This window comes from Dermacentor albipictus, chromosome 7 (assembly GCF_038994185.2).
Source record: "Dermacentor albipictus isolate Rhodes 1998 colony chromosome 7, USDA_Dalb.pri_finalv2, whole genome shotgun sequence".
Classification (NCBI taxonomy): Eukaryota; Metazoa; Arthropoda; class Arachnida; order Ixodida; family Ixodidae; genus Dermacentor; species Dermacentor albipictus.
In genome coordinates this window covers 121,403,088-121,425,852 of record NC_091827.1, presented here as the reverse complement: position 1 = coordinate 121,425,852, position 22,765 = coordinate 121,403,088, and the positions used below count along the sequence as shown (strand labels likewise).

At 46.3% G+C, this 22,765-nt stretch overlaps 1 protein-coding gene across 8 annotated transcripts in view; it reads right to left on the bottom strand.

The window, feature by feature from the left end:
- The window catches only part of LOC139048130 (uncharacterized), a 424,803-nt gene that overhangs the window by 5,225 nt on the left and 396,813 nt on the right, over positions 1–22,765 (bottom strand). For all 8 annotated transcript variants that reach the window (XM_070522634.1, XM_070522640.1, XM_070522641.1 and 5 more), the window contains one exon: positions 3,597–3,653. In XM_070522634.1, the coding sequence (XP_070378735.1) occupies positions 3,597–3,653 (57 nt within the window). The remainder of the gene's footprint in view (positions 1–3,596; positions 3,654–22,765) is intronic.

The following is a 22,765-nucleotide window of genomic DNA, read 5'->3' as shown; positions in this document are numbered from 1 at the left end:
TGAAGCTCTAATTCCTGCTGGGTTTCCTGCTGCGTTTTGGTGAGGAACGTAGCGTATCTGGCAGCGACTTGCTCGTAGAGCTCATAGCTTGCGCGAAGCTGCGTTATGGCGCTGTTAAGGTCTTCCTCTTTCGCACGTGACACTTTGGTAATAGTGGTTTCCACGCTCTTCCAGACAGTGTCTATTCTTCGGCAGTGCAACACATACTCATTTGCGAACGACTGTTTTATCTCCCGGGAAACTGTTAACGCTTATGATGCTATGCTTCAATGTTATTTGAATACTATGGTTGAGTGGTGCGGGAAGTGGTTAGTGTAATTAGACATTTATAGCTGTAAAGTAATCCGCGTATCTAGAAATAATTCCAATCGTAGCACTTACGATCTCAACCCTTAAGTATTTTGGACAAACTGAGCTCGGCCATGCGATGCTGGTTAATTTTTATAGGGAGAGAGGATAACAGAGGGGAGAGAGTGAAATAATTATTTACCGAATAACATGTTGCTTTTTAGCGCACAAAAAACTCAAAAAAGGACAGTGAGAGGCGAAAGGGAAGACGAGCGCTACTTGGGGCACCCCCTGTTGATTCCAAAAAACGGAGTACCCCATATAGACACGAAAATGCACGTGCACAAATGCATAAAACAAGCAAAGGACGTCAGTCAGCCGAAAGCATTCTGATCCATTTTATATGCTTAGTAATCTGAATTCTGAATCATAAAGCGCAATAGAATTTTGACTCACGCAAGCTAGATGACTGGTATGGATATGGAAGGCTTCTAAAAGTTCACGTGCGGTTTTGTTTTTGCTTCTGCCTAGGATCCTGACCATAAAGAACAGTGGTTCACAGTCGGGACAAGACCTGCAATGCGCTGACAGGTACGCAGTCCCATCTTTCTTTAAAATATTTGCGTGCTCTCTCACTCGGTCGTTGATGCAGCGCCCAGTTTGTCCCATGTATCACTTGCCACAGCTGAGCGGAATCAGGTAAACCACTTCAGTGGAACAATGTACGTAATATTTAACGTGCTGTATTTTGCGGCATCCTATAGCGAGTAAAAAAGACATGAAAACAGAAGACACGATAAGCGTCCTTTCTACACACACAAAACTGAATGAAATAACCTTTAGCCTAGCTATACTCTCGAATTCTCCTGTCAAATTTCACCAAGCGTGCACGAAGTGGTCTGAATCAGTAAGTTATTCAACCACAACTTCTAATTACAGCTGTACATTGAGCTTGCTATCATGTAAAGTAAGGTTACGTTAGGATGTTAGTCACGGGATAAACAGCACTCAGGAGGGTTAAAAAAACTTATCGCTCTTCCTTCTGGGAAGAATCATGACCAGCGAAGCTCATGTATGGAGGCCCCATAATGACGAACTGCACCTCCACCACGGGTCGGCCCGGCATTGCACAATCTGTGGGATCGGCCCACGTATGGGGAGTGCTTAACGCCTGCTTCACCTCAGCCGCGGCTCGGCTCGGCATTGCACTATCTTCGGGTTCAGCCCCCGTATGCGGAGTGCTTAACGCCTGCTTCACCTCCGCCGCGGGATGGGCCGGAATGCACTATCTTCGGGATAGGCCCTCGTATGTGGAGTGCTTAACGCCTGCTTCATCTCCACCCCGGGATGGGCCGGTATGCACAATCTTCAGGATAGGCCCACGCATGGGGAGTGCTTAACGCCTGCTTCGCCTCAGCTTCGGATCGGCCCAGCATTGCGCTTTCTTCGGGTTCGGCCCACATATGGGGAGTGCTGAACACCTGCTTCACCTGTGCCGCCGGTCTGCCCGGCATTGCACTATCTTTGGGATCGGCCCACGTATGGGGTGTGCATAACGCCTGCTTCACCTACGCCGCGGGACGGAATGGCATTGCAACATCTTCGGGATCGGCCAACGTATGGGGAGTGCTTAACGCCTGCTTTACCTCGCCGCGGGACGGGAGGGTATGCACTGTCTTCGGTTTCGGTCCACGCATGCGGAGTGCTTAACGCCTGCTTCACCTCCGCGGCGGGATCGGCCGGTATGCACTATCTTTGGGATAGGCCCACGTATGGGGAGTGCTTAACGCCTGCTTCACCTCAGCCGCTGGTCGGCCCAGGATTGCGCTATCTTCTGTTTCGGCCCAGGTATGGGGAGGGCTGAACGCCTGCTTCACCTATGCCGCCGGTCTTTCCGGAATTGCGCTATCTTCGGGATCGGCCCATGTTGGTGGGGTGCTTAACGCCTTCTTCACCTCCGCCGAGGGTCATGGCATTGCACTATCTTCGGGATCGGCCTACATATGGGGAGTGCTTAATGCCTTATTCACCTCCGCCGCGGGTCGGCCCAGCATTGCACTATCTCCGGAATCGGCCCACGTATGGGGAGTTTTTTGCTTACGAGTAGATAATTTCCTTGGAGGGTAGAGGTATACAGATTCGCTGTAAAAAGCCCGCAGATCTCACGCCCTGTGGGAATCGCTGTCATGCGATGCAGTGTGCTGGGAGCCTACCAAGTTAACGAGACGACCATGAGAGCACCAGGAAGTAGGCGGATGTTTTAGGATCTACATGAGACGCATGTAACGATACTCATGTCTGAACCTATCGTTTATATTCGTCATGCACTCTTGTCATACTATACAAATACTAGTGCACACCAACTTAGCGAAACGACCATGACAGCACCCAGACGTAATCGCCTGTTTGATGGCCTACATGACAAGATCATGACACACATGTCATGATATTGAGGTCATGACCGGTCATTTGTGTTCGGCATACACTCTTGTCATATTGTGCCAATTTTCATACATACCAAGCTAACAAAACGACCATGACAGCAGGAAGATGTAGGCGGATAAATATTTCTTTTTTTCTTTCTTTCTTCCTCTCTTTCTTTCTTCCTTTATTAAACCATAAGATATATAAATGAAATTTTTCTTCAGCCCGCCAAAGCAATGATGCTTTTGAGCGGGAATGGGCAGTGCTATGGCCCGAGTGACACAATCTTGTGTTCTAAGAATATACGAAACAACAGGGAGAAAAGTACAATTGCAAAATTAATTTCTTATATGTGCCACAAACAGTAACCTGTAGTCCACGAAAGCATCGATGCTTTTATGCGGACCACTACATAGCTAGATAGATCGATTGACAGACAGACAGACAGACAGACAGACAGACAGACAGACAGACAGACAGACAGACAGACAGACAGACAGACAGACAGACGGACGAACGGACGGACGGACGGACGGACGGACGGACGGACGGACGGAGAGACAGACAGACAGAAAGACAGACAGACAGAAAGACAGACAGACAGACAGACAGACAGACAGACAGACAGACAGACAGACACAGACAGACAGACAGACAGACAGGCAGACAGACAGGCAGACAGACAGACAGACAGACAGACAGACAGACAGACAGACAGACAGACAGACAGACAGACAGACAGACGGACGGACGGATAGATACTGTCAAAGTGGGAAATGTTCGCCAAGAAATGATTTGCACTGAAATATTTTTTGCTTTATAGATAGGTTATTCATAAGTAATAATATGAGCCGCTTTTGCAATAATGGGTACCTAATACGTACCTTTACTTTTGTTAGGTGATACCACGCTGTATACCCACTCTTTTCCTTTGTCCTCAACTGCAAGAAAGCATACGAGTAGCCGTTAAGCTCCACAGTAAAATAAAACCTGACTGAAATCACGTGTGCTCTTTTCGTTATTTCGTATCGCCCTACAGTGAGTGCGTACGAGAACATCAAGTTTGGATTCAACTGCTCTCGGCGCAAGTGTGAGGAGCAGTGGCCGCGAGAGAGCAACGTAGAGACTTTTGGTATTCGAGATTTGTCTTCGCTTAGGTATTACCGGGGATTATGTTGCTAGCTCCGCTCTTCCCTAGCCGAGCTTGCAGCACAGAACGCGTGGCTGGCGTGACGAAGAAGTCATGCCCGAGGTGAGTTGTTGTACTTTGCGGCGACGATAGCACATGAAAATTTGATAGTTGGAGGAGACGTTGCAGAAGACGCCTCAGTTGATAACTGAGGCGTCTTCTGCACGAATTTAACGGCAAAGCATTACGTCGTGCCGATGCGTTGTTTGTTAGTGTAGTTCAGCATACCGCACATTTCAGGATATTCGCTGGAACATAAACAGTTATACAACTGTTCGTATTTTGTATGTGAAAGTAAGAAAACTCAACGTCGCCGTGCAACTTAATAACCCTAGATCATTCTGAGATCTGTACACCAACACTGGCAAAGTATTACGCCGTGCCGATGTTTATTTATTTATTTATTCATTTATTCAGGTACTTGACGGGCTCCTACTGGAGCATTACGTGAGGGGGGTTACAAATTTGGGTGCGAACATATGGAGTTTGAACATCGTTATTTTAACATCGTTATGCAATAGTAAAAACTGGATAAACACACACAATAAACGCAATAAACTGGAAAATGGAAGGAGACAGAAACACTCCCCAACACAATGCAGCATATTTGATATGATGCTGCCAGGAAGACCATTCTAAAAGACGAATGCACGTGGCAAAGCTGATCAATTGAACGCAGTGGTTTTTCTTGAAATCGATTTGAAACTGAGGTGATTATGCAATCGGTACGATGTGCGATTCGCCTGTGTATGAGGCAGAGTAAACGGATCATGGCTATAAGCAAATTTAAGGAAGAAGCCAATAAATGCGATTGTTCGGTGAGATTCTCAGGACGGAAGGGGCAACGATGCCTTAACGCCTCCTGAAGCGAGGGTCGCGTTCGCTGGGTCCACCGGAAAACGAACCGCAGGAATCTCCGAGGGTGTGCCAAGTGGGCCTCCACGGTGCAATTTTTTCTTCTTTTTTCTAAGTTCCGCTGGAATTTCAGCTGTAGTCTCGTGCAATAAAACGAGTGACAGGAATTTGTACGCGTTCAAGGGAAAAATTGTGGTATTCTTGATGAGGTGACAAAATGGAAGATGCGTATTCAATTTGAGGGCGAACAAATGTTTGATAGGCGCGTTGCCGAGTCGAACTGAGCAGGCCTCTGAGGTTGCGCTTTAAATAACCTAATGTGTGCTTAGCTTTACCAGCAGTTCCTTCTATGTGGATTGCCCATGAGAGATTAGGTAAAAAATGAAAACCTAGGTACTTATATGATGACGCGATGATGACTGGACTGTTATTAAGTGAATAAGTATATAGAGAATTGAATTGTCTGCGTCTAAATGTCATTAATCGGCATTTATCAGTATTAGGGGAAATTTGTCATGACGAGCACCAGGTACTAAGGCGGTCAACATCTTCTTGGAGAGCTATATGGTCGTTAACAGAGCGGATTTCGCAATAATGCAGTCGTCGGCTTACAATCTGATTGTCGAAGTGATGTTTGATGATCAGACATTAAAAAAGATGAGGAAAAATAATGGGCCTATTACACACTGGCTTGGGTCATGCCAGATGATACATCATTAAGAGAAGAATAATAATTATAAACCTAAGGGAACTGATTGCGAAATGATAAGTTTCTTATCCCAGAAATCGTTAAGGAATCAAGCCGCAAGGAAGGTAGTTTTGCGATTAGACGACAATGTGGAACGCGATCGAAGGCTTTAGCGAATTCTGGGAATAAACAGTCTATTTGAATATTTTCGTTCATTCCCAGAAGTAGTTCGCTTGTAAACTTATGTAGTTGTTTCTTACAAGATAGCCCCTTCCTAAACCCATGCTATGTTGAGAAAAAGAAACCGTTGCTTTCTAAATGTAGTGCGATGTAACATGCAATAATATGTCCTACAAATTTGCAAGATATGCATTGTAGTGATACTGGGCGATAGTTAGCAACGTTATTTCGGTCACCAGACTTGGAAATTCGAATGACTTTTTTCAGTTTTCCACTCTTATGGTACCTCACCTGTAGAAGAGATCGTCGAAAAATATGACAGAATATGACGCTGGAATGAACCACGGTGTGTTTGAAAATTTTTGAGTTATTGCCATCGACACCACATGATGTAGTTACCTTTAAAAATTATTCACTAATCAATCAATGCTTGCACAGTAACGTCTATGGGACTCATGTAGGCCAAGCCATAGTCAGGTGCCGATGGAATATTGGAATAGTCTTCGAATAGGCTTACGATAAGTAGCGAGGCACTGGAAGTGGTAAGGGAATACATCTACTTAGGGCAGGTAGTGACCACGGATCCTGATCATGAGACTGAAAAAACCAGAAGAATAAGAATGGGCTGGGGTGCGTTTAGCAGGCATTCTCAAATCATGAACAGCAGGTTGCCACTATCCCTCAAAAGGAAAGTGTATAACAGCTGTGTGTTACCAGTACTCACATATGGGGCAGAAACCTGGAGGCTTACGAAAAGGGTTCTGCTGAAATTGAAGACGACGCAACGAGCTATGGAAAGAAGAATGATGGGTGTAAAGTTAAGGGATAAGAAAAGAGCAGATTGGGTGAGGCAACAAACGTGGGTAAATGACATCTTAGTTGAACTCAAGAAAAAGAAATGGGCATGGGCCGGACATGTAATGATGAGGGAAGATAACCGATGGTCATTAAGGGTTACGGACTGGATTCCAAGGGAAGGGAAGCGTAGCAGGGGGCGGCAGAAAGTTAGGTTGGCGGATGAGATTAAGAAGTTTGCAGGGACGGCATGGTCACAATTAATACATGACCAGGGTAGTTGGAGAAGTATGGGAGAGGCCTTTGCCCTGCAGTGGGCGTAACTAGGCTGATGATGATGATGAGTCTTCCTTCGTCAACAAATTGGTGAAGAAGTTGTTAAAAGTCTGAGGGCATTCATCCTGCGCGATAGGGTCACCAGCCTAATCAGCCGGCGAAAAATATGCAGACGTTTGAGCAGGTGAATATTTTTTCCAAAATTTTGAGGGATTGCGTTTAAGGAGGGACTGAAGACCTCGTGCTTCAACGTGTAACTTGCTTTCGGAGGGCCACACAATATCCTTCGTCGGCGTTTCTGTGTTCTTTCCATGACGCTGGTGTTCCGAGTCATTCAGCTGGTTTGAAAAGTCGACATTTTTGTTCATATAAGTACGATGGTTCCTGTAGTACCACGGCATAGGTGAGCTAGCACGAAAACATGTGCGATGTATCTAAGTATTCATCAGCTGAGTTAATTCCTCCTTAAAGTGACGCCAGTTTTCATTAACATATCGCTGGGAAAAGGACTACAGAAATGAATTTGGACAAGTTCTGTAACGCAAGGTTCATTGGACCGTAGTTCGCCCTGTTGTAATTGAAGACGTTTTTGCAAGTTGCACTGCGTTGGTGCGAGGGCATGTTTATGGTGAACTGAAGTAATTTGTGACCACTGAAACCGTTTGTGATGGTGATCGGGCTTACATTATCGGGAGCCGATGTGAGAACATGATCTAATATGTAAAAACCTCGCGTAGGTTCGTGAGCTAATCGAGTTAAGCAAAAGTCTAAGGCTAGCTCAATAAAATTAATCGAGTGATGAGCCGGTGCAGTTAAGATACTCTAGTTGATATTTGGGTAAATGAAATCACTGAATAAAAATATTTTGGCTTTCGGGAAGTTTATCCTGGTATCTCTGAGGTTGGCATGCAGACAGGTCACGAAAGTGTCTGAACTATCGGGTGGTCGGTAATAGATTCGAAGAAGGGATTTAAATGATGAAGGCGTGATGCAAACCCATACAATTTCTAGGGGGGATGAAATGTTAACATGAAAATAGTAAGTATACTTTTTCATGGCCATCACTTCTCCACACACCCCTTTTGTTAGGTCTGTCATTCCGATAAACAACAATATCGCAGGAATCATGTAATATTTCATCATGTGTTATATCTGTGTACAGCCACGTTCTAGTCAACGTTAGATTGTCCGAGTTACTATATTGTTGATATGAGCAAACTTCGCTACGCTTTGGAAAAATGCTACGTGTGTTGGGTAATGACATGAAAAGCCAAGGGTGCGCAGTACCACTACAGTAAGGCTGGGTATTATTGTTCGACTTGTGTGAAACCGCTGTACCTTTTTGCTATCGGCTACATTCTGTGACTATTTCAGAAAAAGGCTCATACGTGTATACAGCATCGTTCATGTGCAGTTTATCAACGCGACGCTTGAAAGACGCGCGCTTAGTCTTTGCAAAGCCTACTAGCTTTTTTTTTCTGGCCAGACGTGTTTAGAATAAAAAATCTTCGCGCACGGCATACTGCGTGTCTTTAACGTTATACCCTTTGTCCAGGATCAGCTGTTTTTCTTGAAAGTTCGTAAAATTTACACTTTTTGGCCTACATTTCTCTGATTTATAGTGACCAAGCTTATGGGCTTTTTCGATTTGTCCAACGCAGAGCCAGGGTGCTCTGCAGAAAGTTCGAACACGTTTCTTTCCGAGGTAGACCATGTATTAGACTGGTCGTTTGGAATACCAAAGAAGAGCAGGTTCGAGTGGTGGAGTTGGTTTTCAGCGTCATAACAACGGGAGTTAAGTTTCTTTAATTGATCAGCTACATTTGAAAGTCCCAATTCAGATTTCCGTAGACCAATTAGCAGAATCCTGATTCGGTTCTTCCGTGTCGACCTCAATTACGCGAAGTCTGGGAGATAGCTGTTTCATCTCTACATCCACCAACGCCTGCCACTGCTTTAGGAGGCGTAAGTCATTCCTGATTATGTCTTGGCTAGATTCAATCCCCTGGAATGCATCAAGTACAGTTCCAAGTATCGCTTCCTGACTGGTATCAGACGGACCGGCATTCGATTCTACATTTCCGGAAAGCGCCAAGAGCATGTTGCTAATACAGAGTGCTATTATTTTCCTACGACACGCAAGAATTAACACGGGACCAGTGCCTGGATCAGGACAACAGGAACAAAAAGCGATCTGAACTGTTAGCGGATAATGAATCATTTCGGTAACTGACCTGAAAGTGCTCGAATGGTGAGTGCTTCATTCTGAAAGTGGTGTCGTGCCCCAAGAAAACGTTGTACGGTCGCAGCTTATATACACGCGCGTCCAATGTTGATAACGCGAACGCTTCGATGAAGTGAAACGCATTTCGTATCCTGTATGTTAAAGAAAAATAAACGTCACTGTGTAATTTCATAGCTGTAGATATAGACCCTGTGAAAGCTGTACAGCAATACTGGCAAATCATTACGCCGTGCCGATGTTTACGCAAACGCTCCGATGAATTAAAACACATTTCGTATCCTGTAAGTTAACAAAAATAAATGTCCTCATACAATTTCATAGCTGTATTTATAGACCCTTGTGAAAGCTGTGAAGCAGCACTGATCGAATACGCGGCACATAATTCTAGTCATTCCGAGGCACGTGCGAGCATGTGTATAATTAAGGGACGCGCACTTAAATCCCCGTTACGATCTCGTGTCGCGCTAGGTGGACAGGTGCGCGAACAGCCGCGTCTGAAATGTATCTGACCAACAGACTCTGAAGGCGTCTCTGAGCTTGTTGTATCAAAGGATATCTGACGGCGGCATCACATTATATACCGTGACAGTGGTACTTTTCCACTCTTGGTATGCTTAACCATAATACATCGCCTATGCTTGATCGCGTAACACCGATGTATTGCGGCGAAGCTGACTGTAGGAACCACCATTATGTAACGTTCGAGCCTACTTCTGAGCGACTGCGGATAAGAAACACATACACGCTTCAAAAATGTTCGTCAATCTTTACCACTATTTCATGAATGCAAGGGGCAATGTGAGTCTGTGTCCATTAATTAAAATATTGAAAAAAGTCCAGGCACCAGACTCTTAAGCAAATGTACACCCTTTGGGGTGTATATTTGCCCCACAACAATAATCGTCATCTGTCTTTCTTGCGCTTCACTTCTTGAAAACGCTGCCCTCGCTACTTTCCTGTCGAGAATGCTCTGTCATGTTAATAACGGGCATGCCGTTCGTGACTTGGAAGTACCGGGCTCGCAGCGTTAATGAAAGGAAATGTGGACAAGGGTGTCATTTTGCCTAAGAGTGTAGCTATGTGCGGTGTCTAAATACATAGAAAACCCTATTTATGCAGGTACACATGCTCCTGTCAAAAAGTGCAATTAATTGCTGACCCTGTGGAGCTGCACCCAGCCCTGTGCAAAGACAGCCGGCTCATCACTCACAACATGGGAGCTGAAGAGAACATTTTATTGTTGATATTACACATCATTGTTAGTGCTTAATTTATGGTCAGCCAGCAAAAACATAAGCATTGCACTAAACAGTGGGACTCCGTCTTAATCCACAGCACTTATGTGGCGAACAAAAGAGCCAAAGAGGAGAATGATGTTTTGAGACAAAGCAGGGGCGCGATAACGTAACTCTATTCCAAACGAAAAGTGTTCCAAACTCCGGGCGTCAAAATGACGCGACTGTTTCTGTGTACGGGGGAGGGAACCTGCGATGTTTTTCAATCTGCCCAATCAGCAGCCTCTACAGTTGCCGGAAGCATGTTTTGCTTGTTTTTTACTTGCAAAGGGACCCTAGAGTAACTAACATTTACATATAAACGCCAAATAAAAGAACAATTGTATGTTGCTAAGAGTAAAATTGTTTTGTAATCTTTTGACGCAAGAAAAGTTGAAGCGCGCTTCAAAGTAAACACAAATATTTTAATTTTTCGAGTCATAGGCACACATGTGCCAATTCCGCCTCAACGGACACCACCTCAGAGGCCCCCTTGCGGCTGCCTCCACCGACGACGATGCCAGCTGCCCGTCGACCGGCGACACCGACGAGAGTACCGGCACCTTCGTCTTGCCAACCGCAAGTATGATTGGTGCCGACACTCCGTCCTCCCGCACGGACGCGACCACCTCGCCCGGGGCAAGTCCTGTCCGGCCGGATTTTCCATCATTGTCGTCGCCGACGGCCTGCTCGTCGCCCCCGCTCACCAACACCAAGCCCACCGCACCTGCGGCGGACGAGGGAGCGCTCCCCGCGGCGGTGGCCGCTCCTGTCGATGACGACCCAGCTGACGGCCCCTCGTCCAACAAGAGCCGGCCGAGAGCACCTACCCCTGCCCCAGTACCTGAGGGAACATGGGAGCTCAACCCGCAGCTGCTCGAGGCAGCCAAAAACGCCCAAGCCTGCCAGCCTGCAGCGTTACAGCCGGAGAAGCCCACAAGAAGGAGACGCCGTTTTCGACGGTGCGTCGACTTCGAGCCGCATTCCCCACCCGCTGACGGCGGTGTCGCTCCGATACCTCAGTCACGGTTCTATACCGTCCCACCGGGAGCAAATCAACCTTCCTGGCGCTCTCGCGGGATACTATCGCGGCGCAACTCTCCTGTGTTCCAGGTGTGAGATGCGTTCGCGTGAACTTTCATCGCAATGTGGTGGCTGCGGATGTGACGCGCGGTGCCGACTTGGCGCCCCTCCTCGCAGTGTGTGACATCAGTGACGTGACGGTGCGCTCGAAGCCACTGCACAGCAACTCCTGTGTGGGCGTCATTTATGGGGTCGACCCATCCTTCGACGCCCGCACTGTGAAAGAAAACATCGAAGCCCTCGTCGCGGTGCTGTCTTGTTCACGGGGTGGCGCTAGCGTCACTGTTACCTTCGCCGGGAGCGTCGTACCCACAAACGTGCGACTCTTCAAGCAGCTCCGCGCGGTTCGTGCCCGTCTGCCTCGACCACTACAATGTGACCGCTGCGGCGTTTACGGCCACGCCGGCGCCACCTGCTTCCGCGACGCCCGCTGCCTTCACTGCGGTGCGTCGCACGCCACAGGAGACTGTCCCGCCGAAAAGCCACGCTGCGTTAATTGCGGTAGCCGTCACCCCTCAACCGAACCGAGCTCTCCTGAGTGGCAGCGCGAGAGAAGGGCGGCCGTGTTGCTGTCTTCGTCCCAGCGGCCCTTATCGCGCAAAAAAGCGCTTGAACTAGCCGGCGCCACACCGACCGAGCCGCGTACGGCAGCTCCGTCTACGTCTGCTAGCTCCCCGCAGGGCCGATCGTACAGTGACGCCCTGCGCGGCCGCAACAACCAGACAGCCGCAGCTGAGCCGTCATGCGGCCCTCCAACCGCTGCGAACAGCGACTCCAGAGACGCGCTAATAGCCGCTCTCGCTGCTGCACTGCGGGCCCTGCTCGTCCAGTGCCCAGCCATCGACGGCAACGTTCGTCAAATGTGTGACGCGGCTCTCGCCGCGCAGGAAGCACTGCTCCGTCACGACTAGGCGCGTCACCGTGCCTCATAAGCGAAGGCCACCGACTTCCCCGCGCACAGCGTTCTAGCCGCCGCCGCCGCCCCTCTTTCACCCCTCTATCTATTCCCCTTCCCCCCTGTGCAGTGCGGTTGGGGTGTCCTCATCTGAGAGACAGTTACTGCGCTGCACTTTGCCCTATGTTTTTCCTTCCCAAATCAAGAATCTCTCTCTCTCAACAGATAGCTGGTAAGTGAACGTTTTCTATAAACGATCGCAACTATCTCGGAATGCAGGTCCTGATTGAAATCGAAGGTTGTGTATAACGGAGGCTCATTTTAAATTTTTTTTTCTTTGCCACACACTGCTTCGCAGTGATACATTCCCCGTACGGGCGGTACAGATACTTCTGCTGGATATATGTGGAAGAGAAAAGGTTTTTGTTTATTCAATTGTGTTAAATTTAACGTAACACTTATGCCGTGATAAAATAGCAACACATTAAAGGAATGTAACCGTTATGTTCCAACGGCATAGTGATATCTGAAACGGTACGATCTGATTCGCTGTGGTCCGGCGAAAATTGAGAAGGAAGAAATGGCGGCTGCTCATAAATGCGCGCGCGTTTCGGCGGAGCAGGCCACCATGCTTATCGAATTCATTGAGCAGCATCCATACTTGGTGAGAGGCGCCACAAGACTCTCGCCACGTATGAGTGCTGCTGAAAAAAAGCACTCTAGGAGGAGGTTGCTGCGGCGCTGGCCCGATGGCTCCGGCAGTCAAAGGAAACCGGCGCTGGCGCCTCTATTGGGCCCGGCTATGCTACGTCTGCCGGAGGATCGCGGCGCATGTGGGCGCCGAGAAGAGGTGAGCGCGCGGCTAGCAACATCTTGGGAACGTATAAGCTCACGGTGTTCATGCATTTGCAGGAAAAGGGGAGGCGGGAAGCTGGGCGGCATGGAGGGCCGCGTGCTCGAAGTACTTGGCCGAACTGGCTCAGCTTCCGCTCCTGTGGAATTCTTCGCCGACGACGCCCAGGTGCGTAGCAATTTTCGTTGCTATGTGTACCGATGTGGGGCAGTTACACCGTGGTGAATATTTTGCCGTTGTGTGCATGCGTGTGTTTTCTTACAATTCAGCACACATGCCAGCAGATGATATCCGTACTTTGCAAGAATGGAAACGCTGCCCCACTGCCGTTAAAGCAATGCTGTTAAGAAACACCTTGTGATGGATTGCATGGCTCGTTAATCCGCAAAGCATTAGCAACGAGTTCTCAAAACTCTAAGTCACTAGTGTGTCACATGCTGGAATAATTTTCTGATTGAAAAACTATAAGTGAAATAGACAGTGCATCCAGTTGATGGAACTTAATCACATTATGTCAACTGTACTCCCCACCAGGGGCGTCTGCGTCAGCAGGCGTTTGGTGGGTTGCGACACCACGTACCCGAGCACACGAGGGTTGGACCCTCCCGCGTGTAGCCGTGCGCAGCTTATCCGTGTCTGGGGAAAGCGGGATCCTGGGGGTTGAGCTGACGCTGGGTGTTTGGACCTTTAAGGCCCCTCGGCGGAGGCAACACACCCCTTTGACCTCTGCTTCACTTAGACGGCACCCCCGGACTGCCCACCCGGGGGAAATCGGTAGTTGCCTTTTCCTATCTTTCTCTCTCTTAAACATTCGTGTTTCTCTCTCACTTTCCACCTTTCCTGTCTTCTTCTCACTTCGTTTACTTCCAATTCTCCAGGCAGCGAGGGTTAACCTGGTGTAGTTCATCCAACCTTGGATCTAATATATTGCGTTATAGTAGCTATGTACAGCTGGCGTCTGCGTTTCCTTCGGGTCTCGCAGCGTCCCCTTGTTGGGCTCGGTAGTGGGTGGTTAGCATAGCTGCCGAAATGTAATAAGTTATTGATGGCTTTAAGCACCTTTCCCCGACTTCCCCCTTTTTCGAAAAGAGGGCGCACCGAAGAAACTTTTCAATTCTCTGCCCAACGCAAGGAATCCTTCCCGTGCTACCACGTCATACATAGTCAGTGCCCTGATAAGACAGTAAGAACCCTTTCGCCGTTCACCGTTGCGAAAGTTGTCACCGATGTTCTTGGTCCTGGATACAAGATTACTAAAATGGCTAGCGGCGACCTACTGCTTGAAGTACGTGACCAGCTCCAACGTGAACAGATTTCAAATATTCTGGCTTTTGGTGATGTCGAAGTCACAGTGACGCCACATCGATCTATGAACACATCCAGAGGTGTGGTATCAGACGCCGATCTTTTGAACCTGAGTGAAGAAGAACTACTCGAAGGATGGAAGGAACAAGAAGTTGTCAAAGTACAAAGAATAACGATCAAGCGCGACAACAAAGAAATTCCTACAAAACATCTCGTTCTCACGTTTGCTACAAGTGTTCTGCCAGAATCTCGATACAGGATACACAAAAACACGAGTAAGACCATACATTCAAATCCACGCAGGTGTTTCAAATGTCAAAGATTTGGCCATGGCTCACAAAGCTGCCGAGGCCGTCTCACTTGCGCAAAATATGGTCAAGAGCACGCTTCCGACAACTGCACTGGCACACTCCACTGTGTGAACTGCGACGGTGATCACGCCACATATTCCCGATCATGTCCGACGTGGAAAAAAGAAAAGGATATTATTACACTGAAAGTTAAAGAGAATATATCGTTTCAAGAAGCGCGGAAACGTGTTTCATTCATTCATACCGCAGGCTATGTTGGTGCGGCGCGTAAGGGGGCAACGCCGCAGCAGACTCCGGCATCAGCCCGGCCCACAAAGAGTGTGGCCGAGGTTGTGCCACCAGCCCCTTCGGCGATAGCAGCCAACGCTGCCTCGCCGTCACAGAAAGCGGGCCCATCGACCTCAGGGTTGGTAGGCACGAAGGTCTCATCTGCTCAGGTGAAGCCTTCACGACAAATGCGCCGCTCACAAGAGCGGACGTCCAGTGCCTCTCAAGAGGCAATGGACACTACTTCAAGCCAGACGGCGCAGCAAGCGCCCAAGGACCGCCGCCAGTCTCAGGACGGCGGCAAGAAAGACAAACTTCGCATTACAGGGCCTGGGAAGGCCCTGTAATCTAAATCAAGTTTCCTCTCTTAACACACAGCACTCACACACACTCTCAGCTATGGAGACACAAATATTACAATGGAATGTCAGGGGTCTCCTACATAACTTCGATGATGTCAAGGAACTCTTGCGTAAATATAATCCAAAGGTGCTGTGTGTAGAAGAGACCCATTTGAAACTTACACAGTCAGGATGTCTACCCCAATTTATCATTTTTCGCAAGGACCGTGACGATGCTTTTGCTTCGTCCGGTGGTGTCGCGATTATAGTTGATAAGCGTGTAGCATGCCAGGCCTTGGAACTCCGAACGCCTCTTGAGGCAGTTGCGGTTCGAGCCTTACTGTTAGGTAAACTCATTACAATCTTTCTGTGTACATACCACCCCATTATCGACTCCAAAGAACAGAATTTCTTAGTCTAATCGATGAGCTGCCTGAGCCCTACGTACTCGTTGGGGATTTCAACGCGCACCATACTCTCTGGCGAGACTCTCGATGCGATGTCAAAGGCTGCTTAATAGGAAATTTCCTTGTTTCTTCAGGTGCATGCATATTAAATAAAAAGTAGCCGACATTCTATAGCACAACACATGGCACGTACTCTGCGATAGATTTAGCTATCTGCTCGGCTACACTTGTACCTTGCCTAGAATGGGAGGTAGTCAAAAACCCATATGGGAGTGATCATTTTCCCATCTGCCTCAAAGCTTTAGAACAAAATGAATTCCTGCCACACACCCCTCAATGGAAAGTTGCATCCGCAGATTGGAAAAAAATTGAGGAAATCACCCAGATGCAGCGAAGCACTTTTAAAGATTTTAGTGTGAACGATGGTATTGCTTATTTTACCGCTCTTATAATTGACGCTGCGATAGAGTGCATTCCACAAACGAGGGGGACTGCAAAAAAGAGGTGCGTCCCGTGGTGGAATGATCAATGCCAGAATGCGCGTAAGGAGCAAAACAAAGCCTGGCGTTTACTGCGTCAATCTCCAACGGCAGAAAACCTCATCAACTTTAAGCACGTGAAATCCAAAGGCAGACGAACGCGTCGTATCGCTAAAAGAGAAAGCTGGGAAAAATACGTCACAAGCATAAATTCCTATACACAAGAAGCAGAAGTCTGGAACAGGCTAAGCAAATTAATTACTCGACAAACCTACAACATGCCTTTGGTTGATGGTGAAGGCCACAGCCTTCAAGACCAGGCGAACGCTCTGGGAGGACACTTCAAGCGGGTTTCTAGCTCTGCGAACTACCCGCAGGCATTCCAGCAACATAAGCAGATAGCTGAAAGTAAGGCACTGAACCGTAAAGCTAGCGGAAGTGAACCGTACAATCATCCATTTAGCATTGCTGAGTTCAAAGCTTCCTTGAACGGCTGCACAAGATCGGCGCCAGGAGCTGGCAGAGTCATGTACATAATGATAAAACATCTTCACCCTGACACGCAGATGGCTCTGTTGCCTATTTTCAACACTATCTGGGAAACAGGAGACATTCTATTGGCATGGAAAGAGGCGATTGTAGTCCCTGTTTTGAAACAAGGCAAAGATCCGTCCTCTGTGGCAAGCTACCAGCACATAGCACTCACAAGCAGTCTATGTAAGCTCTTTGAGAAAATAATAAATCGCAGGCTCTTGCACTTCCTTGAATCCAACAAGCTCCTTGACCCATATCAGTGTGGTTTTAGGGAAGGCCGATCGACGACAGACCACCTCGTTCGCATTGAAGCATATATTCGCGACGCTTTCATACACAAACAGTTCTTTCTTTCTGTATTCTTAGACATGGAAAAGACTTACGACACCACGTGGCGGTATGGAATTCTACGTGACTTATCAGAGTTGGGCATCCGCGGAAAAATGCTTAATGTAATCGAAAGCTATTTATCAAATCGCACATTCCGTGTCAAAATTGGTAATGTTCTCTCGAGACGATTTCTACAGGAAACTGGGGTACCTCAGGGTTGCGTGCTTAGCTGCACACTTTTTATCATAAAAATGAATTCCTTGCGCTCATCAATACCGCGTAGTATATTTTATTCAGTATATGTTGATGACGTTCAGATTGGATTTAGGTCATGTAATCTCGCTATCTGCAAGCGACAAGTACAGTTTTGTTTAAACAAGGTGTCTAAGTGGGCTGATAAAAATGGCTTTACGCTCAATGTCAGCAAGAGTACCTGTCTTCTTTTCACTCAAAAAAGAGGTCTCAAAGCAAATCCTGAAGTCGAACTTCAGGGACAGCACATACCTGTGAGCACAGAACACAAATTTTTAGGCGTTATTTTAGACACGAAATTACCCTTAATTTCACACCTGAAGTACCTCAGAAACAAACGCCTAAAAACCATCAACATTCTTAAAATTTTGTCACACACAACGTGGGGTAGTGATAAGAAATGCATCCTGAACCTTTACAAGAGCCTCATTCGAACACTCTTAGATTATGGGGCAATAGTTTATCATTCGGCTAGCCCTAGTGCATCGAAGATGCTGGATCCTGTCCATCACCAAGGTATTCACCTGGCGACCGCTGCCTTCAGGACAAGTCCTGTGGAGTGTCTTTACGTTGAAGCTAATGAGTGGTCGCTTCATCTTCAGAGGTCGTACTCAAGTTTTATGTATTTCCTGAAGGTAAGTGCAAACCGTGAGCATCCCTCTTACCCAAGTGTAAACAATATGACATCTGCAACTTTATTTAATAATCGACCGGCAGTTAGAGAACCCTTCTCACTGCGTGTACGAAAACTCAGTCAAGAAATGGATGTTCCACCTTTTGAAAATCCTCTTAGGGCTCCTGTCATGCTATGTCTGCCGTGGCAATGGCAGCTCATTGAGTGTGATACTTCGTTCGTTGAAATAACGAAGAACGCTCCCCAGGTACACATTGAAATGCACTTTCTTGAACTTCAGTCGAAGTACTCTTGCCAGGAATTTTACACAGATGGCTCAAAGTCGCATGCCGGCGTTTCGTATGCAGCCATCGGTCCATCATTTTTAGACTCCAACGTCCTGCACCCAGAAACAAGCATATTCACTGCTGAGGCATATGCTGTACTGACAGCTGGTAAACATCTGTTAAACAGACTGGGCACGGTGGCATCGAAAGAATGCGGCTAAACCATCTGCTGTTCTTTGTGCAGTTCTGCCTCCTGCGCACTGCATACTGCCTGGAGCACAACGTGGTCACGGCGGCTACGTACGAGCACGGCGATCTCATCTGCCATCAACCTACTGATCAGCTTCTGTTGCCACCCATCAGACCACCTCATCATACAACGACAGCAAGCACAGAGGGCGCAACGCAGCTTCTGCATGTGGCGACATCGTGCAGAACCAGTACAAAGGGCCACCCATTGGAATACGCGACCACTGGGCACAGTGGCACCGAAAGAATGCGGCTAAACCATCTGCTGTTCTTTGTGCACGTGAGAAAGGATTACGGCAAGTGTTACCGTTCAAGCGATCCGTTTCTGCTAGTGATGCCGTGCCCATGGCTGTGTTGCTTGCTTGATGTTTTTTTGCCTCCGGAAGTTACTGCTTTTAGGAGGGGACATTGAAACTAACCCCGGGCCCGAAGTTTCTCAAATCTTGAAACAACTTAAGGAAATCGCAGCTGATATTAAGGATATCAAAGAAAACCGCTTGGTAGAAATTGAAAAAAAGGTAGACGCTTTATCGAAACTTGAAGACAAGGTCACTTTATGCCAAAATCGGCTTTCACATATTAACGAAGTTGTCCTGACCCTTGAAAAGAAAATAGACGAATTGGAGAACCACAGTAGAAGACCTAATTTGATTATTCTTGGCCTAACAGAACTAGAGAGTGAAAACGGCGAATCATTGGAAACAGCCGTAAATAAAAGTATCTTTCAAGACCTTCTCAAACTGAACCCCATAGCTATTGAACGAATACATAGATTGGGTCGTCCATCCACAAAAAAGAAACGACCTGTCATCCTGAGATTGTTCGATACAAGAGACAAAGCGTTAATTTTTAAACAATGCCGCAAACTGAAGAACACTGCTATATCGATAAGTGAAGACTATTCGCGAAAAGTTCGAGAAGTTAGAAAGAAGCTGTGGGCAAGTGCGAAAGAAAACCGCGTGAAGGGCGATAAAGTTTCCTTAGCTTTTGACAAATTATACATCAACAGGACAGCTTATATTTGGAGCGAGGAAACAAATGAAATTCCTGTTCTAAAAAACGACGCAGAAAAACCCTACCGCCCCACGACCCGTCGTCACGCGGAAGCGCAGAAATGGGCACGAGAGTCGCCGATGATCCAGACAATGTATCAGAACTTTCGTGTTTGGAAATCTACGAACCCGTCATCCACAGAAATTCAGTTTCAGCCAATGGGAAACGTCTGCGTATCGTTAATTTTAATGCTCGCAGCGTGGTGAACAAGGTAGATTCCCTAGAAATTCACTTGCTACAACACGATCCTCACATCGCAGTCATAACGGAAACCTTGTTACGCAGCGATATAACAAATGATCTCGTTTTTCCACCCCATTACAAAGTATTTCGTAAAGACTGCGCAGAGGTGGAGGTATAGCGGTTCTAGTTAACGATCAAATCGTAGCCGCGCTTATCGGTGATACTCCCGAGCTAGAGTACCTATGCATCAGGTTATCGTGCTGGGGTCAATGCTTTGTGCTGTTCGCATTTTACAGACCACCTGATGCCACACCAGATTACTTGAATAAACTTAAAGAGCGCATGTCTCTCTGCCAAAATAAGAAAATTTTTCTGATCGGCGATCTTAACTTGCCTGGTATCAATTGGGAGCTCCTCCAAGCAAACAATAAGGCCGATGCAAATGCTCACATTATTTTTGACATTATGCTAACTCATGATCTTATTCAAGTGGTTAACGAACCCACGCGTGTGCAAGGGTCATCATGTTCTATATTAGATGTTATTTTATTAAACCGAACCTTTTCCGAGCATACCGTGTCAATCGAAGAAGGCTTATCTGACCATTACCTTATTGCTGTTTCCTTACCCATTGTCAAAACTACTGTTCCTAAAACTTCCAATAACAAATTTTTTAAAGACTACACCAGAGCGGATGACGCCAGCATAGTCGACTACATGGAAACTTGTCTTACGCACTTTGCAGATAGTGGTAGTAATGTGTCTGCACTTTGGATCGCGTTTACTACAATGTGCAGGCATTGCATTGACACATTCATACCCACTAAACCTAAGAAAGTCAATAAGAGTACGCCTTGGATGACGCGTGGAATAATACAACTAAAGCGCAAAATCAGACGAATAAAAAAGAAGCATCCACTCACAGTCGTTATCACGGAACTCCAAAAACAGCTGTCATGCGCCGTGCGCGATTCAAAAAGCTTTTATTTGTCCACAACATTACCTAACTTTATAAAAAACGCACCGGATAAGTTTTGGGGATACCTTGGCAATAGCAAGAAGACCATTACGGAAATTGCAGTTAAGGGAACCATTCTTAACGACTTCAATGCCATCGCACTACATTTTAACACTTATTTTCATAGCATATTCTCCTGTGCACAATCAGGCCCACCTTTGAGTTCTGCAGTGTTTGAAGAGCATGAGGCGAACTTTATATCTTACCATGGCATTGTGTCTATGTTACTCAATTTAAAAACCAAAACAACCCCTGGCCCTGACAACCTCCCGAATGTGTTTCTTAGGCGATACGCCGAAACTGTTGCCAAATTCTTAGTTGTATTATTCAGAGCATCTTTGTTAAGCGCGAAAGTTCCTGAAGATTGGAAGATGGTTTGAGTTGTTCCGGTCTTTAAGAAAGGCGATCGATTATTGTTTGAGAATTACCGCCCCATATCATTAACGTCATCTTGCTGCAAACCTTTCGAGCACATAATCGCAACTCGCATTAATGAATATTTAGATGAACACTCCATACTAACAAGTCCTCAACATGGCTTCAGAAAAGGTTGTCCCACTACTGCACAATTAGTAACAATAATTGACTCAATTGCCAAAGCTTTGGACGCCAACGGTCAAATTGATGCAGTATTTTTGGACTTCAGTAAAGCATTCGATAGGGTAATTCCCAGAAAGCTAATTTTAAAATTAAGGAGCATTAATCTTCCGGACATCAAAATTACCTGGATTACAGACTATCTGGATAATCGCCAACAGTATGTTTCAGTTGATGATCACAACTCGGGATATCTACCAGTCACTTCAGGTGTTCCCCAGGGCAGTGTCCTGGGTCCATTGCTCTTTCTTTTAAATATTAATGACATTGTTACCGTCGTCAAACCAGGAACACAAATAAGGCTGTTTGCAGATGACTGCGTTGTATTCCGTACTATTAAGTCCGTGGATGATCAGAAGGAACTTAACTCTAGCTTGAATAATATATTTTTGTGGTGCGAAGAATGGGGCATGGCTGCAAACATAGATAAGACTGTCTCTCTTCGCATAACGCATAAAAAGAATCCCCTGGAATACACGTATCAAATGGGACCTGTTTCATTAAAGCAAGTTGAGAGTTACAAGTACCTTGGTATAACATTCACTAATACATTTTCTTGGAACCTTCACATTGATAACACATGTTCTTCCGCCTTTCGGAAGCTAACCTATCTGCGACACAAACTAAGAAATGCCCCTTCAAACGTTAAGCTACTCACTTACCTAACCTATATCCGGCCAAAACTTGAATATGCTTGCGTTGCATGGGATCCCTATACTAAAGTCAATGTTAACAAACTTGAGAGAATACAGAGAAAATATGTTCGTTTTATTTATTCTAAGTTGAAAAGTTCGGATTCCCCGTCAGATTTGATGTTGGCTAACGATATTCCTTCGCTTGAACAAAGAAGAAAGAAACACAGGCTAGACTTTTTACATAATCTAATTAATCACAAATTGGCTCTGGACCCTTGACTATATATAAGTAATCTCTCCACTAGGCACACACGACACCATCGTTCGGATACACTGACACCAATCTATGCTAGGACAGACAGCTATAAGTTCTTCTTTCCCCGAACTATTTCTGAATGGAATTCGCTGCCCGCCTCTTACAACATTTGACTGTGTTCTATGTAAGTTTTTATTGTCTTGTTTTTTTCTGTATAGAATGTGTTCTTCCTGTTGAATGATCGGGGCAGGTCCTCGGCTCTCAAACTCCCTTGCCTTTGATGTGCGATTCCCTTGCCTTATTTTACATCGTTCTGTTTGCACCATTATTTGATTTAGGTATTGCGTTTTGATCTTTTTACTAAATGTTTCTGTGAGCAACATATCATTGTAAAGTCTATATATTTTATGAATGTATACGAACGTATCTTGTATATGTCTTGTACTCAATGTCTGCCCGTCCTGCAAGGACCACAATGTGGTCTGCAGTATGCAATAAATAAATAAATAAATATCAAGAAAATGAAATTGCAAAAGGCTATTATATTCACAGACTCCCTTAGTGTCGTACAATCTGTAATGTCACTCCAGAAACGCAACAGTC